Source organism: Chelonoidis abingdonii, chromosome 7 (genome assembly GCF_003597395.2).
Source record: "Chelonoidis abingdonii isolate Lonesome George chromosome 7, CheloAbing_2.0, whole genome shotgun sequence".
Classification (NCBI taxonomy): domain Eukaryota; kingdom Metazoa; phylum Chordata; order Testudines; family Testudinidae; genus Chelonoidis; species Chelonoidis abingdonii.
The window spans coordinates 81,420,916-81,436,615 of NC_133775.1; the positions used below are offsets into that span (position 1 = coordinate 81,420,916).

The 15,700-nt window shown below is 41.5% G+C and overlaps 1 protein-coding gene across 1 annotated transcript in view; it reads left to right on the top strand.

Annotated features, from left to right (window-relative positions):
* The window catches only part of SLIT3 (slit guidance ligand 3), an 811,806-nt gene that overhangs the window by 534,859 nt on the left and 261,247 nt on the right, over positions 1-15,700 (top strand). Inside the window, exons 10-11 of the mRNA XM_075068072.1 lie at positions 2,211-2,282; positions 12,099-12,170. Of these exons, the coding sequence (XP_074924173.1) occupies positions 2,211-2,282; positions 12,099-12,170 (144 nt within the window). The remainder of the gene's footprint in view (positions 1-2,210; positions 2,283-12,098; positions 12,171-15,700) is intronic.

A 15,700-nucleotide genomic window follows, 5' to 3' on the forward strand; every position in this document is an offset into this window, starting at 1 on the left:
ATTGCTCCTGTGTAAATGGACATGCACCTCTGAAGCACGTGAAACCCTAAGTTGTATCTGCAAAGTGGGTAGTTGGGAAACAACTCCCTTCTTTGTTCATAGAAATTAGTTCACATGGAAACTTTTGTGAGTTTGTAACGCAAAAGGTTTTGCTGAAAAATTGACCTTTGAATGTCTAGGAAAAGTCTGTTGCAGCTCTGCGAAGCACATGCACACTAAAACACCAGTGTGCTGATATTCGCAGCAATTTGAATTTCACTGCTCATTCCCCTGCAGTGCAGTGTATGTGCGTACCATACTATTTAGGACTAACTGGGAGGGAAATCTTGTACAGAGACTCAACTCACAAAATAATTAAGATAATTAAGTCAAATAATGGATTCACAAAATAGGAATGGTAACAGTAAAGCTTGATGGCAGTGACTACATACACATTGTTTTACTTGCTCTTCAGTTCCACTAAACTGTTTCCTGTAAGACAGCCAAAATAAAAATGTATTGGGGGAAATGGGATTTTTGCTTACTCGTTGCAGGCACAGATCATTTGGAGAATATTCTCTGAGGTAAAGAGCTATAGGCTTCATACGCTCCCTCTTCATTCTCCTGCGGTCCTTTAAGACACACATGCTTCATCTTCTTGCTGCACTGCATTTTATCTCCATACTCATACTTTCACTTTTTTGTTTCTCTTCCATGTGGTTGCAGCTGGAATCAATGCTGATTAACTCCATGTCATCTCAGGGAATTGTTTTCTTAAGCACCTATCACCACAACTGCTTTTAAAGAAAGCAGTGTATTGGGTTGCCTTGGCCCCTTTGGGATCGGTGAGGTGCTTTTGTATTTCAACCCTCTGTCATTTCCAACGAGAGTGATTGGTGGCCATGCCAACACAGTTAAAACTCAGGATTTTATGAAGTTCTTTTTGTAAAATAGAGGCTTAGTAGATTTCAATGCCAGTGTCAGAGTTGGATATAAGAATTTTTGATAACATGATAAGTTGAGTATTTTGAGTTCAGTTTATTGGGATTCACTTTTATTATTAACCTGGGAGATCACACAGCCTGTTCTTGAGGATTATGGGAACCTTTTAAAATGTCTACTTAGAAACTTTTTTATGAACAAATATTTTAAAAGCTTATTTAAAGCTTATTTATTTATATTCCTCAGTCAATCTTGTAATTTTTTGTGTTTTATTTTACTGTTAATCTCATCCATAGTGTTTTATATGGGATGCCTCTCTGTTTATGGCAGTAAAAATGGCATTTTAAGGTAGTGAAAAAGGTGTTGTGTTTTATCTCTTGGGACCTCTCCTTTTATTTCTTGAATGGCATCAGAAGAGGCAAAAAGCTTTATGCTTTGTATATAGCATTTTCTTTTTTCAAAGTATATCACAAATATATACTAATCCTTGCAACACCTATGTGAGATGGATAATAAAGCATTATTATTCCCAAATTACAAATGGTAGAACTGATACAGAAGTTATTTATAAGGCCTTCAATAAAAAAGTGACACAGTGAGTTAGTGACATAGCCAGGTTTAGAACTTAAGTTCCTTGCTTTTACCCCCATGCTTTACAAACAGATTTACTTATCCGTGAGAGAACATGGTCTAGTGGTCTGACATTGCAGACCAAATTCTATCTTAAGATAAGTGACTATATTGAGAGTTGTGAACATATGCGTAGAAAGTATTGTCTTAGATCTGAATCAGCTTGAAAGCATCCTTTATCACTTCAGAGAAGAAGAATAAAGCAACTTATTTGAGATGGAAATTTCCCATCCTTTTGTGATAACTGCTTTGTACTTGCAGGGAATTGATATTTTTTACCTTATCTTTGGTGAGAAATATTACAATATACATCGGAAATCTTTTATTAATTCAGTTGGCCCTGAAGACGCTGATGGTGATTTGCAATGTGTCTATCTTGAGAAAGGACAAAGTGAGCTTAGCTCCCACAGAACAAAATTTACCATCTTACTGTGAAATACTCTGTAACTGGGTTTTCCTTTTTTTTGGTAGAAATTTTGTTAGTCAGGAACATGAATTTGTTTCCTAAAAAGCCATTTGCTGAATTTTAGTGGCTTTCAAAAGAAAATCTGTTTCAAATAGAGTTTTATATATTTGTACAAAAAGACGTTATAACATTTAACGTTATTCCTGCGTTACAATCTTATATTTAATGTTTATATTACTCTGTTTGTTTTTAGACGCTTGGAACAGAATTCCATCAAAACAGTTCCCCCTGGAGCTTTTTCCCAGTACAAGAAACTTAAGAGAATGTAAGTTTAAAACTAAGACTAACATAGAAGATTATACTTGTAGCTTGTACTATTTTGAATTTTATCTTCTTTATTTTCAGATGTTGAAACTACTGAGGATTGTATAGATAAACTCTTTTTCAAAGTATAAAGCAGCATGGAATTGGCCCAGGATGCTTAACAGTGCATGAAATCCTTAATAACATGCAGATAAACTTCTCTGTTGTGTAGCATATGAAATAATTAATCGATGTCCCCTTTATTTCTTTCTAAACATTGAATTCCTTTCCACAGGGAAGATTTTGAGTTACAATTATTTTCTCTTCTGCATTCAGATGTCTATTTGTAGGGTAAGCAGATGTCCCATTTTTAAAGGGACAGTCCTCTTTTTAAGGCCTCCTGCAGGAGTCCCTACTTTTTCTTAAAAACACCCAAATTGTCCCATATTTTTTTGTCTCCCCACATCAGTACTGGCAGGTCCTGCTACTGGCCGGATCCCTGCTTGCCAGCCGCCTGCCCACCAGCAGTGAGTGGGGGGTCCAGTAACTGATGATGGGGATAAGTGTGCAAGACTGGTGGTGGGGCAAAGCTGCAGCGCATGGGGCTGGCTGTTACTCCTGCTGGTCTGTCAGTGCAGCCCCCAGCTGTGTACTGGCTCTTGGCCAGCAGGGCCCCACTCTCCGTCCTGTTTCCAGCCAGCACTGGCAGTGCACTGCGAGCTGTGGTGGCTGATGAGTGCTGGCAGGTGTCAGGCTGAGGCAGGTTATGTGTCTCCTCCGCTGCCCACCCATCAGCCCTTTACGTGCTCCCCCTCCCACTGTCCCCTCCCTGCTTTGCCCCTTCACCCCCCACCTCCCCACATAGCCCCACTGCTCCTCCATATCTCCCTCAGCAGGGTATGTCCTATTCCCAGCGCTGTGCAGAGAACTAGCCTCTCACTGGAGTGCTCAGCTCACCAACAGCCTGGCCAGCAGGCTCCATCCTTCCCCTATTAACTCTGGCTGGGCCGGCGTCCCGGGAAAGCCCAAGACCCTCTGGCCTGGGCACTGACCAGGAGGAGCTGAGCCTTGTGTGTGCCAGAGCCCCACACAGCGCTGGCATGAGGAAGCCTTTCTGCCCCTCAGCTGAGCTCTGGAGTGGCCGAGGTGCGGGGGAGGCGGTGATTTCCATCCTGTTCATGCCCTGAACACTGCAAGCTCCAAGGCAGCCCCCCAGGCAAGGCTTAGCACCCTCTTCACATGCCCCCCGCTGCCCTGGGTCCTGCCCCCAGGGAGCGTGGGGCTGCTCCATCCCCTGGGCACCCTCCCCTGCTGAACTACTTCTCTGACCAAATTCGCTGAAGCCCCCGCAGTCAGCTTTCCTGGGCCCTGGTACACAATGCATCCTTAGGCTTTAGCCCCTTCCTACCCATACTGTAGCTGGGGGACAGGAAGCAGCTGGGTTATATCAGTGGCCAGCAGTAGCCTGGAGGTGTTAGCTGCCTTTCAACACTTTGTGGGTAGGAAGGGACAAGCTGCTTCCAGTCACAGTGACAGGAGTTGGGGGGAAGAGATGAGCTCTGCAAAGACACAGGCCAGATCATCCATCCCCCACTTTCCCCTGTGGCTGGAAGTACCTGCTGTCCTTTGCCTCCTGCACAGTGCCGAAAGGCTGCTGCTGGCCACATTCTGGTGTGAGCCTGGCAGAAATCTGGAGGGGGGCATATGACCCTGCATGCCCCCACCCCACATGTTGCCTCAGGAAGACGGGGAGCCAGGTACTAAGAGAGGTGGGTCTTCCTGGGGGCCCAGCCAGGCATGGAGGATGGAGAGCGCCAGGCAAGAAGGGTTGGGTCGGTTGGTCACCCCCCGTGTGAGAGACATGTACGGGAGTGTGGATGTGTCAGCTCTCCCCGTGTGCGTGCGGGTTGCGTGTATGACCCCTCCCTGTGTGAACCCTGAAGCCTTAAAGATAAGGTAAATAAAAAGAATCTAGCTACATAGTATTTCTTTTTAACAGGGGCTCAGACAACCTGATGTTAATTTGAGTGTTTGTAGTGCATGGTTCTAGGTGATTGCCACTGAACTCGCTTGAATATGAGTTATTTTACCAGGTGTCTCATATTCAGCATAGGGAAGTCTGATCACCCTATCTATTTGCATCACTTTAATTTAGTTTCCACTGATTAGGCAGGAGAGATGGTTCTTACAAGAGGGGTTTGAACTTTTGTAGCAATATATTGTATGCCCTTGTTTTTGTAAGTACTCAAATTAGGTTTGATTTCAAAACAAATATAGTAGGCTAGTTTTTTTCAGTCACCTGTATAAATCTAAAAGAATAAAAGATTATTCTTGAAAATACTATTAAGTAGTAGTATTTAGTCCTGAGTGGAGCACAGGATCTGATCCAAGAGATAACTATAACTGGACCACTAGGAAATAGTGACCATAATATAATAACATTTAACAGTCCTGTGGTGGGAATAACAGCACAACACTGTGGCATTTAATTTCAGAAAGGGGAACTATGCAAAAATGGGGAGGTTAGTTAAACAGAAATTAAAAGGTACAATGACTAGAATGAAATCCCTGCAAGCTGCATGGGCACTTTTCAAAGACACCGTAGTAGAGGCCCAACTTAAATGTATACCCCACATTAAAAAACACAGTAAAAGAACTAAAAAAGAGCCATGTAAAAGAAGCAATGGGAGATAAAAAGGCATCTTTTAAAAAGTGGAAGTCAAATCTTAGTGAGATAAATAAAAAGGAGTGTAAACACTGCCAAATTAAGTGTAAAAATTTAATAAGAAACGCCAAAAAGGAGTTTGTAAAACAGCTAGCCAAAATCTCAAAAGATAATAACAAAATGGTTTTTTAGTACATCAGAAGCAGGAAGCCTGCTTGTGGGGCCCCTGAATGATCGAGATACAAAAGGAGCACTTAAAGATGATAAAGTCATTCCGAAGAAACTAAATGAATTCTTTGCTTCGATCTTCACGACTGAGCTTGTTCGGGAGACTGCCAAACCTGAGATGTCCTTTGTAGGTGATAAATCTAGGGAGTTGTCACAGACTGAAGTGTCACTAGAGGAGGTTTTGGAATTAATTGATAAACTTAACAGTAACAAGTCACTGGGACCAGATGGCATTCACCCAAGAGTTCTGAAAGAACTCAGATGTGAAATTGTGAAACTATTAACTATGGTTTTTAACCTGTCCTTTAAATCAGCTTCTGTATCCAATGACTGGAAGATAGCTAATGTATTACCAGTATTTAAAAAGGGCTCTAGAGGTGATCCTGACAATTACAGACCAGTAAATCTAACGTCAGTACCAGGCAAATTAGTTGAAACAATAGAAAAGAATAAAATTTTTGGACACATAGAAGAACATAAATTGTTGGGCAAAAGTCAACATGGTTTCTGTAAAGGGAAATCATATCTTACTAATCTATTAGAGTTCTTTGAAAGGGTCAACAAACATGTGGACATGCGTACTTAGCTTTCCAGAACGCCTTCGAAAAGGTCCCAAAGGTCATGGGATAAGAAGGAAAATCCTTTCATGGATTGAGAACTGGTTAAAAGAGAGAGCGAAGGGTAGGAATAAATGGTAAATTTTCAGACTGGAGAGGGGTAACTAGTGTTCCCCAAGGGTCAGTCCTAGGACCAATCCTATTCAATTTATTCATAAATGATCTAGAGAAAGGAGTAAACAGTGAGGTGGCAAAGTTTGCAGATGATACTAAACTGCTCAAGATAGTTACGGCAAAAGCAGACTGTGAAGAACTTCAGAAAGATCTCACAAAACTAAATGATTGGGCAACAAAATGGCAAATGAAATTTAATGTGGATAAATGTAAAGTAATGCACACAGGAAAAAATAACTCCAACTATACATACAATATGATGGGGGCTAATTTAGCTACAACTAATCAGGAAAGAGATCTTGGACTCATCTTGGATAGTTCTCTGAAGACATCCACGCAGCGTGCAGCGGCAGTCAGAAAAGCAAACAGGATGTTAGGAATCATTGAAAAGGGGATAGAGAATAAGACTGAAAATATCTTATTGTCCTTATATAAATCCATGGTACATGCACATCGTGAATACTGTGTACAGATGTGGTCTTCTCATCTCGAAAAAGATATACTGGCATTAGAAAGGGCTCCGAGAAGGGCAACTAAAATGATTAGGAGTTTGGAATGGGTCCCATATGAGGAGAGATTAAAGACACTAGGACTTTTCAGCTTGGAAGAGAGGAGACTAAGGGGTGATGTGATAGAGATATATAAAATCATGAGCGGTGTGGAGAAAGTGAATAAGGAAAGGTTATTTATTTGTTCCCATAACATAAGAACTAGGGGCCACCAAATGAAATTAATGGGCAGCAGGTTTAAATAAATAAAAGGAAGTTCTTCTTCACACAGCGCACAGTCAGCCTGTGGAACTCCTTGCCTAAGGAGGTTGTGAAGGCTAGGACTAAAGCAGGGTTTAAAAGAGAACTCGATAAATTCATGGAGGTTAAGTCCATTCATGGCTATTAGCCAGGATGGGAAAGGAATGGTGTCCCTAGCTTCTGTTTGTCAGAAGTTGTAGCTGGATGGCAGGAAAGGGATCACTTGATCATTACCTGTTAGGTTCACTCCCTCAGGGACACCTGGCATTAGTCACTGTCGGTAGACAGGATACTGTGGTGGATGGACATTTGGTCTGACCCAGTATGGCCATTCTTATATTCTTCTTATTAAAAATAGGTCTTTTCAATTTAAAAATGTATATACAGATATGAGAAAGACAGCCTTTATTGCAGTTCTGATTCTACATAGCCTTATTGCTATTCCTGCCATGATAGTGAAACAGTAAACCATTATGCCAGATGTTAATTTTACATTATTTATCCACTTTTAGAGAGGAAATCCCCAAGTACTTCACACATGGTATTGACACTGAAGGATGGCTTCTATGGAGATCGAGAGATGTCCTTATCAGTGTGTGGCAGGATAAATGTGACATTTCTCTGTCTACTTAGTGAGGTTCAGAATTGTTATGGGACAGTGAGGATCTGTAATCTGGACCAGTGCTCATCAGGGTTTGTGAAATCTAGTGGAGATCTATTTGTTCCATTACTATTGGTGGTTATTGCCATCTCCCTTTGGGACTGCAGGATGCTAGTATTACTAATGCAAGCCTGAATTGTGGTCAAACTCGCTTTTAATACTAAAAGGCTCACCATTCATGCCTCTAATCTTAATATTTTGGGAGATAGCGTTGAGAAGATAATTAGACCGCTCTGGCATCATCAGAAGTCTTCAGATTTTCTTAGTTCCTTTCTCTCTGCTGTTAGACCTAGTTATGGTATGACATGGAGACTGTGCTGGCTTCATTGGCTGATGACCTTCTGATATGGGGAAAAGCGCACTTGTTCATGCTGATTCTTTAGAAATGGCAGGAGCCTTTCATATCAGCGGAATTAATAACATGTCTGTGGGCCCTAACAGGAGTATACCAAGGAGAACAAAAAGTCTCTCCATTTTTTCTGTGAAAGCAATCAGAGGGTGATATTATGTCAATGCTGTGGAGTACCAGAAGGTTCTATCCTACTATTTCTGCTATTTAGTCTACGTGTGAGGATGTTAGAATGTTTTTTTTCAATATTTTGATGGTACTTAGCTCAGTTTCCTAAAAGATGGTGAAGTTTTTGCTTCCCAGTGTGTGGCTGAGCTTAGACCTGAGTTAGAGCTGGTTAGCTGAGACTCCATCTAAATAAGATGGGGGGTAAGGGCAACATCCTGATGAGAGGGAAGACGTTATAGCTGTTTCCTGGATTGAGAAGTTATACTTGTTTTAGTTAAAACTCACTATTTAGAGTGGATGCTTAACTGGCACTGGATGTTCAGGTAGCAGCAGTATCCAAGAGAACTTATCCCATCTTCTCTTGGTTGAAACCTTTCATCTGTCATAGACCTCACTACAGTTATTCATGCCTCCGCACATGGTTAACTACTGCAACTCAATTGATCTAGCTCAGAAGGAAGATTTCACCCTTCTAGTAGACAAATATATGATTGCAGAGTCTATGGATTTGAAAATTTATAGAAACATCACCAAGCCATCTTCTACTATTTTACTTGTGCTTCTCAGGTGCATTTTGGGCACAAGATTGAGGACTCCAGCCCCCAGAAGAGTGTGGCAATAACAATATAACTGCACTTCTTTCTGATATTTAACGTTAACACCTTTCATCTTAGCAATAAACAGGTCACAAAGTTTCACAACCATCCAACTAATGTTGCAATATGACTGTTCCTCAAATTATTTTATGAATTGTAGGTTTGTTTGTTTTTCATTTTTCAACCAGCTCTAAACATTATTCAGTAGTTTGTCTCAAAAGCTCTTACAGAGGGCAGTGAAGAAACTTAAATCATCTTCATATGCTATCCAAGAAGCACAAGATATGCCTTGTTCCCTGCTGCAGAGATAGAACCAATTTGTACTCCTACACAGCAGCTGTGTGCAGTCATCCTCAAGAGCAGTGGTGGGCAACCCACGTGGCCCGTCAGGGTAATCCGCTGGCAGGCCATGAGACAGTGTTTACATTAACCATCCGCAGGCATGGCCGTCCTCAGCTCCCATTCGCCGCAGTTTGCCGTTCCCGGCCAATGGAAGCTGCGGGAAGCGGCAGCCAGCATGTCCTTGCAGCCCGCGCTGCTTCCTGCAGCTTCCATGGGCCAGGAGCAGCAAACCGTGGCCACTGGAAGCTGTGGGCAGCTGTACCTGCAGATGGTCAATATAACACTGTCTTGCAGCCCGCCAGCAGATTACCCTGACAGGCTACGTGTGGCCCACAGGTTGCAGGTTGCCCACCACTGCTCAGAGTGTGTTTACCAGACTTTTCAAAAAAGAAATCACTTCTGTGTTGTCATAGGCATAAGGAGATGAGACTTTGAGATGGTTAATGAGTTCTCTGCCTGGATGGAATCCTGATCAGTCTATTAAATTCCCAGCTAAAGAGCTGCAGTTCCACTCAGTGATTCTAGTGATATCCAAAACTATGAAAGTTTGTGCTCTGTGACTTAAACTGACTTAGTAATGAAAGGTTAGGAAAGCATGTATCCACCCTTTCCTGATGTAAATCAAGCACTAGAGTGGAGTGAACCTACCACAAAGAGGCAGGCCATAGAAAGGAAACAAAAAGAAAAGCAAAATCTTAACTGAATCCTTGTGCCTCAATCAAGGCAGGAGGAGATTCAGCCTGGGCTCTAATGGAAAGGAAATAATGTGTCTAATTATCTTCTAATGCTGATCATACCACATCCGCAAGAGGTGGGTGAATGTCATCTCCCAGCATGCTATTTATGCAAGTTCAGGCACCATTAGTTATACCCAGATTAGCATCCTAAATTGGAGAGGGGGAGGAGGGACAAAATCTTTTGTTTCAATCAAAATGTGACATATACAGAAACAGGCTGCATTCAGATGTTTAATTCCAAAACTAAGGTTCCCCTTTCAGATGTTAGGGTTCTGATCTATCACATTGCTCTACTCCATTGTAATGAGTTGAAAAAATATTCCTGAATAGATGCCATAGTATAAACTCTGTGCCAAGAAATGTGGCTCTTCTATGAAGGCTGCTGTTTGCATCTTACTGTCTAGACACAAAGTGCAATCAGTGTTAACTGATTTCCTAAACAGATTTCAGAGGGACATGAAAGGGGTTCTTCTTTAGCTATACTCACCACAGACTTGACTGTAGTGAGTATAGCTAAAGATAAACCACAAAAATGAAACTCCAGTGGACAAAAGTGAACCAAAATGCTATAGAAGGAAACATCATTAGATCAATCACTTCGTTAAGAGCTTTGTGAGAAAACCTTATTCCTTGTAGATTCCTAAAGAGATGTTAGGATGCTGCTACTCAAATTAGGTTTGTTGCATAAGCCCGTCCAATGTTCTGAACATGTCTTCTAGCAGAAATGGAGTGACAATGGAAATGTAGTATGTGAAAGACTACCTGTGTCCGATTCTACTAGCCTGAACAATAATGGAACAGAGTCAGTGTTGACATAAGCAGGTATCATTCCAAAGGAAGACAGTTTATATGCTTAAAGTTCTGCATGTACTAAGTATCTTAGAGAAGATGATTTGACGTCATAGCCATGTTCGGGCACCCAGCACAACATGTTCATATCCTACCTGTAATAGAGGATGGACTGGGTCTTTAGCATTTTCAAAACTTCTGTTGAAACAGTGAAAGCATGTTGTGATTAGATGCCACAGCGCAGCTATAATGGGAGTGTGAAGGGGACCTTACTGAAACTTAATGCCTTGACCAGATTCTATAGTGATTTATGACCCCTTTACACCATACTGGTGGTAGAATAGGGTCATAATCTAGGTTTAAATGCCAAGCAGAGTTCCCCTCAGATGAGGGGTGCAGTAGAATGTGCTTTGCTCATCCGCAACGGGCAAGAGTGTTCATTAAGAACCTTATATCAGTGGCATAATTTATTACTGTCCAGCACCAGTTCTGAGTGGCACTAATTCTGGTCTTTAAAATCAGAGAAATGGCTATTTATTGCCCCATACAAGCATACGTCACTGCCAAACAGAGATCTGGCACAGGAAAGACTTATCTATTAACCTAGTACCCACATTTCTTAGGATGGTTATATACTCTAACCCATGATTAACCCTAAACAAGGCTAACACATTTTGTTTTGTTTATGAAGCTAAAATTCTTGTCTAGGCTGTCACTATCTTACATCTTGATTACCACAACATCTTTTTCTCTAGCTTTGACAAATACAGTCTTGTCCTGCTCCTATCCATTCAGCATGCTACTATAGAGCTCATTTTCCTAGCCCATTGCTTTAACCATGTCATCCCTCTCTTTGGCCAGGTCTACACTACGAGATTAAATCGATTTTAGATACGCAATTTAGATATGAGAATAGCGTAGCTGAAATCGAATATCTAAAATCGATTTACTCACCCGTCTTCACTGCGCGGGATCGATCCACGCGGCTCACCGTGTCGAATCCGGAAGTCCGGTCGTCTAGCTGGAGTTCCGGAATCGATCTAAGCATGCTCTGGGATCGAGATATCGCGTCCAGACCAGACGCGATATTTCGATCCCCGAGCAATCAATTTTAACGCGCTGATCCGGCGCGTAGTCTAGATGTGGCCTTTGTATCCCTCCACTGTGCCCCCTCTCTACTGCATCAGACATAAACTACTTGTCTCCACTTTTAAAGCCCTTCATGGCCTATTGCCATCCTAGGTATCATCTCAGTTTGGAAATATTGACTCCTGCCTCTGGTTAGCTAATGATACCAGCCTCGGTTCCCCACATGTTAAATTTTCAGACAAGCATCTTTGTGCTTTTTTCCATGCTGCCCTTCCTGCTTGGGAGGTGCTCTCCATAAACATCTTCAAAGCCACCTCATTGTTAAATGCCTCCTTAAAACTCTCCTTTGCCATGATGCCTGCTAAAAGCTTGACAACACTCAGACAACACTTCACAACACTGTTGCGCTGATAACATGGCCTGTCATGCTGACCAATATTGTCGCATTGTTTTCTTGAATTCCCCCATCTGTCTGTGTCCATCTGTTGTCCTTCATCTTAAACTGCAGTTGTAAGCTCTTTGGATCAGGAACCATCTTCTTGTTCTGTGTTTGTACAATACCTATCACAATGTGATCATAGTGAGTGGAGCTCCCACATGCTAGGGTAATACAAATAAATAACAATAATAATGAAATAAGTAATAAAGTGCTTATAATACTGAAAAAAATCTAACTTTTTTCAACAAATTCCTATTTACAAGTAACCTGTCATTCCCCCGCTGTATCTTTACAGAGACATCAGCAAGAATCAAATATCTGACATTGCTCCTGATGCATTCCATGGCTTGAAATCTCTCACCTCGTTGTAAGTAGGGATGAATGAACTATTTGGGGAGAATCTGAATGTCAAAAAAAAATAGAGTAAGTGGTGCCTGGTGATGCTTTGTTTCTGTGCACAGTCGTCAACTAATGTGAAGAACCTAATATTTTGTAACTGAGAAATTGATCCTGCAGACTTGAAGAGGGAACAGTTTACACAACTGTAATAAGTTCCTTTATAGATGAGTACCCTGAAGGTTACTTATTTGTTTACTTCTCCAAAGCCATTGAATGAGTGTATTCTTTCTGTAACTGTGTTGTATGTGGTTATGTAGGCTTATTGCCTGTCTCATCTTGGTGTCCAAAAACACACCACAGCTCAAAGTCACTTTTCTGTGGTGCTTTTATAAAGATCTTGGGGAAAAAAGCTTTTCTACACCCATACCCTCTTCCATTTTCTCAGCAGCATTCAGATTCTGTTTTCCTTTTTGCAAATTACATAATGAAGGACCTCAGCCAATCAAGAAAATGTTCATATTTTTGACCTGTAAGTACTATTTTATCAACAAGGTACCTGGACTAAAATATTACTACAGAAACAAAAGGGGGGAAAACAGAATCTCAATAACTAATATTTTCTTTTTTGAAAATTGAAACTGTTCAAGGTCTCCAATTGTTTGAATATTGCTGTATTTTAGCCAGTTCACACCACTAGTTCTGCTTAAGTTCTGTTTTAAAACACTGAAGGTTGTAATAGGAAAGATGGAGCAATACAAGGTCATTTGCTGCATAAAGAAAATGAACCAAAGACAAAGTGTTGAGAAGAAGTCCTAGTAGGAAAAGGAGTCTAAAGCTTTGGAAAGGCATTGCCTGAGTTAATATAAAATATGATTTTAAGACCATTTAGATTAATTTGGATTAAAGACCACTATGCATTTTACAAATGCTGCCATCACTGCATTTTCTGGATGCTGAACAGCATTAGTAAATAACCTGTGTAACTTTTTAATCAGTGCAAATATAGAAAGACTTATCAGCATTAAACTATATACTGTATTAAGCCCTTGAGGCAGAATACTAAAAGATGGGCTTTATCCTGTGTCCTAAACACACCTGGTAGAATGCCAAAGATTTATACTGTTACCAGGATTTATTGAGTAACTTGTAGATTTGAGTATTCTATTGCCAGTCAACCTGCTATGGATCTTGTCAAATCCGACAAAAGTGTTAGCAGATGATTCAGTGAAAAAAAGGGATGTTCACTGAATAATGTAATTTGGCACAGTACTTGACTAGCACTGCTCAACAGGCTTGTGCTCTAGGCAAACAGATAGAAGCAACTTTCAGAGTCAAGGCACCTCCAGTGCTAATGCCCTGCCAAGCTCAAAGGCATTCAAGTTTAGGTAGAATTAACACAAGCCTACAAGTTGACCTCAGTGGCTGGGGTGGCACATTGAGGTATAGGAAGGAAGCCAGAACCAAAACCATGCTGGAATGTATCAATAACACTTTGACTTCCCCCAGAACCAGTAAGGGGACTGGGTATTCTTTGGCTTGTCATCCAAAACTCTGTTTAAACTGAATGAGCCTCAGTTGGTTTAAAACTGTTCCAGACCAGTTCAGGTTAAGTATAGGTGAGGCGTATCACGAAGTAGTTCATCAAGGAGACAGGGATAGTTTTGGCCAGAAGCACCAAAAGGAAAATACAAGGAGGGAAGTTGCCTATAGCAGAGTCTTTCCTCATCCAGTGTTGGACACTGCCTCTGTTTGCCTCCATCTATAGCCAAACTAATCACTACAGCTGTGCTCCAATTGCTATCCCCTTGCAGGAACTGGATTATATACACAAAGGTATTTAAATTCAAAACTAGAAATTCCTGGCCTCCTGGAGACTCACTAGTCCATTATACACCTCATGGGCTCTAAACTCTCTCTTAAGGTTTTGCTCCTGCCATTCTCCGCAGGTCACTGCAGTCAGGCCTTTCCATCTGGTTGGTAGGGAGTGCTGGTTCCCTGGTACTCCATACCCATGGGTCTCTTCTGGCTCACTTGCAGGTACCTCCCTGCTGATGTATCTTCTCCTTATCCTTGTTTCTGTGCATCAGGTTCTCACTCTCTCTGAGCTGGGAAGCTCCACTAGGCCCACTCCAGAATCTGGGCTTCTTTAGAAAGATTTCCCTTAGGTCTTTCCTTGTATCTGGTCTTCCTCCATGATGGAGCTGGCTCCCTCTTAAAGGCAGCCCTACCCCTAGGCTATTAATATCTGATGCATGGACACCTGAGCCAGACACCAGCCCCGGCCCATCAGCTGGGAGGCAGATAATGAGGCAGAAGTGGGGCTGAAGCCAACTCCTGTTAAAGGGCCAGTCCCTGTCCTATGGCACTACCAAATGGAGCAGAACAAGAGGGAACAAGATAGAATTCACTCACTCTTTTTTAAGTGGTTCATTATTTTTGGAGCTCTAGTGGCCCAGTGACATTGTTCAGCTCCATTTTCTGAATGGTTGCTGCTTTGTCTACAGTGCATTATCTTAGCTGAGTAATTTTTCTTATCTTTATATTGAATATGATTAGGTTGTTATCTGATAAGAATGTTTGCCAACATTGAGATTAAATCTGCATATGGTACAGCTGGTCTTGTAGCTTTCAGAGGTAAAACCATGATAAAGGAAGGAGACATACTAATGCAGAAATGAAAGTAGGCAACTTTGTGCCCATTAAAAAATAAAAACTGTTTGAATTCATTTCCTTTTCTTCCACAGCCTACATTGTCTGCTCCTTCTTAGCTGACTGCACTTGTGGTGCTCTCTGCTTCCAGGAGAGCGATAGGGCCTATCTGCAAGGCTGCCAAGAATGTTTTTCTAACAACTGACCAGTGGATGCCCCTTATATAGTAGCTTACCCAATCCAAATTTTCCTGTAATTAGTTGAGTGGTGCAAGGCCTCAGTGGTGAGGCAGGGTACTCTGCCCACCATAGTTACAGTAGAATAGAAGAGAACATGTGTGCAGTAGTTTATAAACATAGTGATGCTAATTACAGCAACAGATGCACATGCTATACAAAATCCAATCTCTTAAACGTGACTAGTGGCCCATGCACTACAAAGTCACCAGACTTTTTCTTAAAAAAATAAATCTTTTTCAAACAAGAAATCTCTTCGTGCTCAGACTCAAACTGATTATTACATCTCAGCTCCTTAGAACAGCACTTCCTGTCTTGGCAGTGATTTCTTTAGCACAAACCAAGAGGGAGAAGAGCTTATCCAGTATAAGGCCCCAAGCTCCTTCCATTGCCAGCGTATCCTGTAAAAAGGAAATTAGGTAGCTGGTTTCTCCTAACCCATGTGTTCAGCAGAAGTTTGCTCTCCAGCCATGTCTGGAATCAGTCTTGATGGTAAGGATGTTTTTCTTCTTGAAAGAAAATCCAGGGAATACACAGAAAAAAGGGAGCTCTGGCTCCTCCCTCAACTCCCTTTTGAGTTAGTTATTAGAGCCCAGAATCAGGGAGAATAAATCTAGTTTGTTAGAGAGCATTGACTTTACCCTGAAGTGCCTCCATTCTTCCCCATAACACT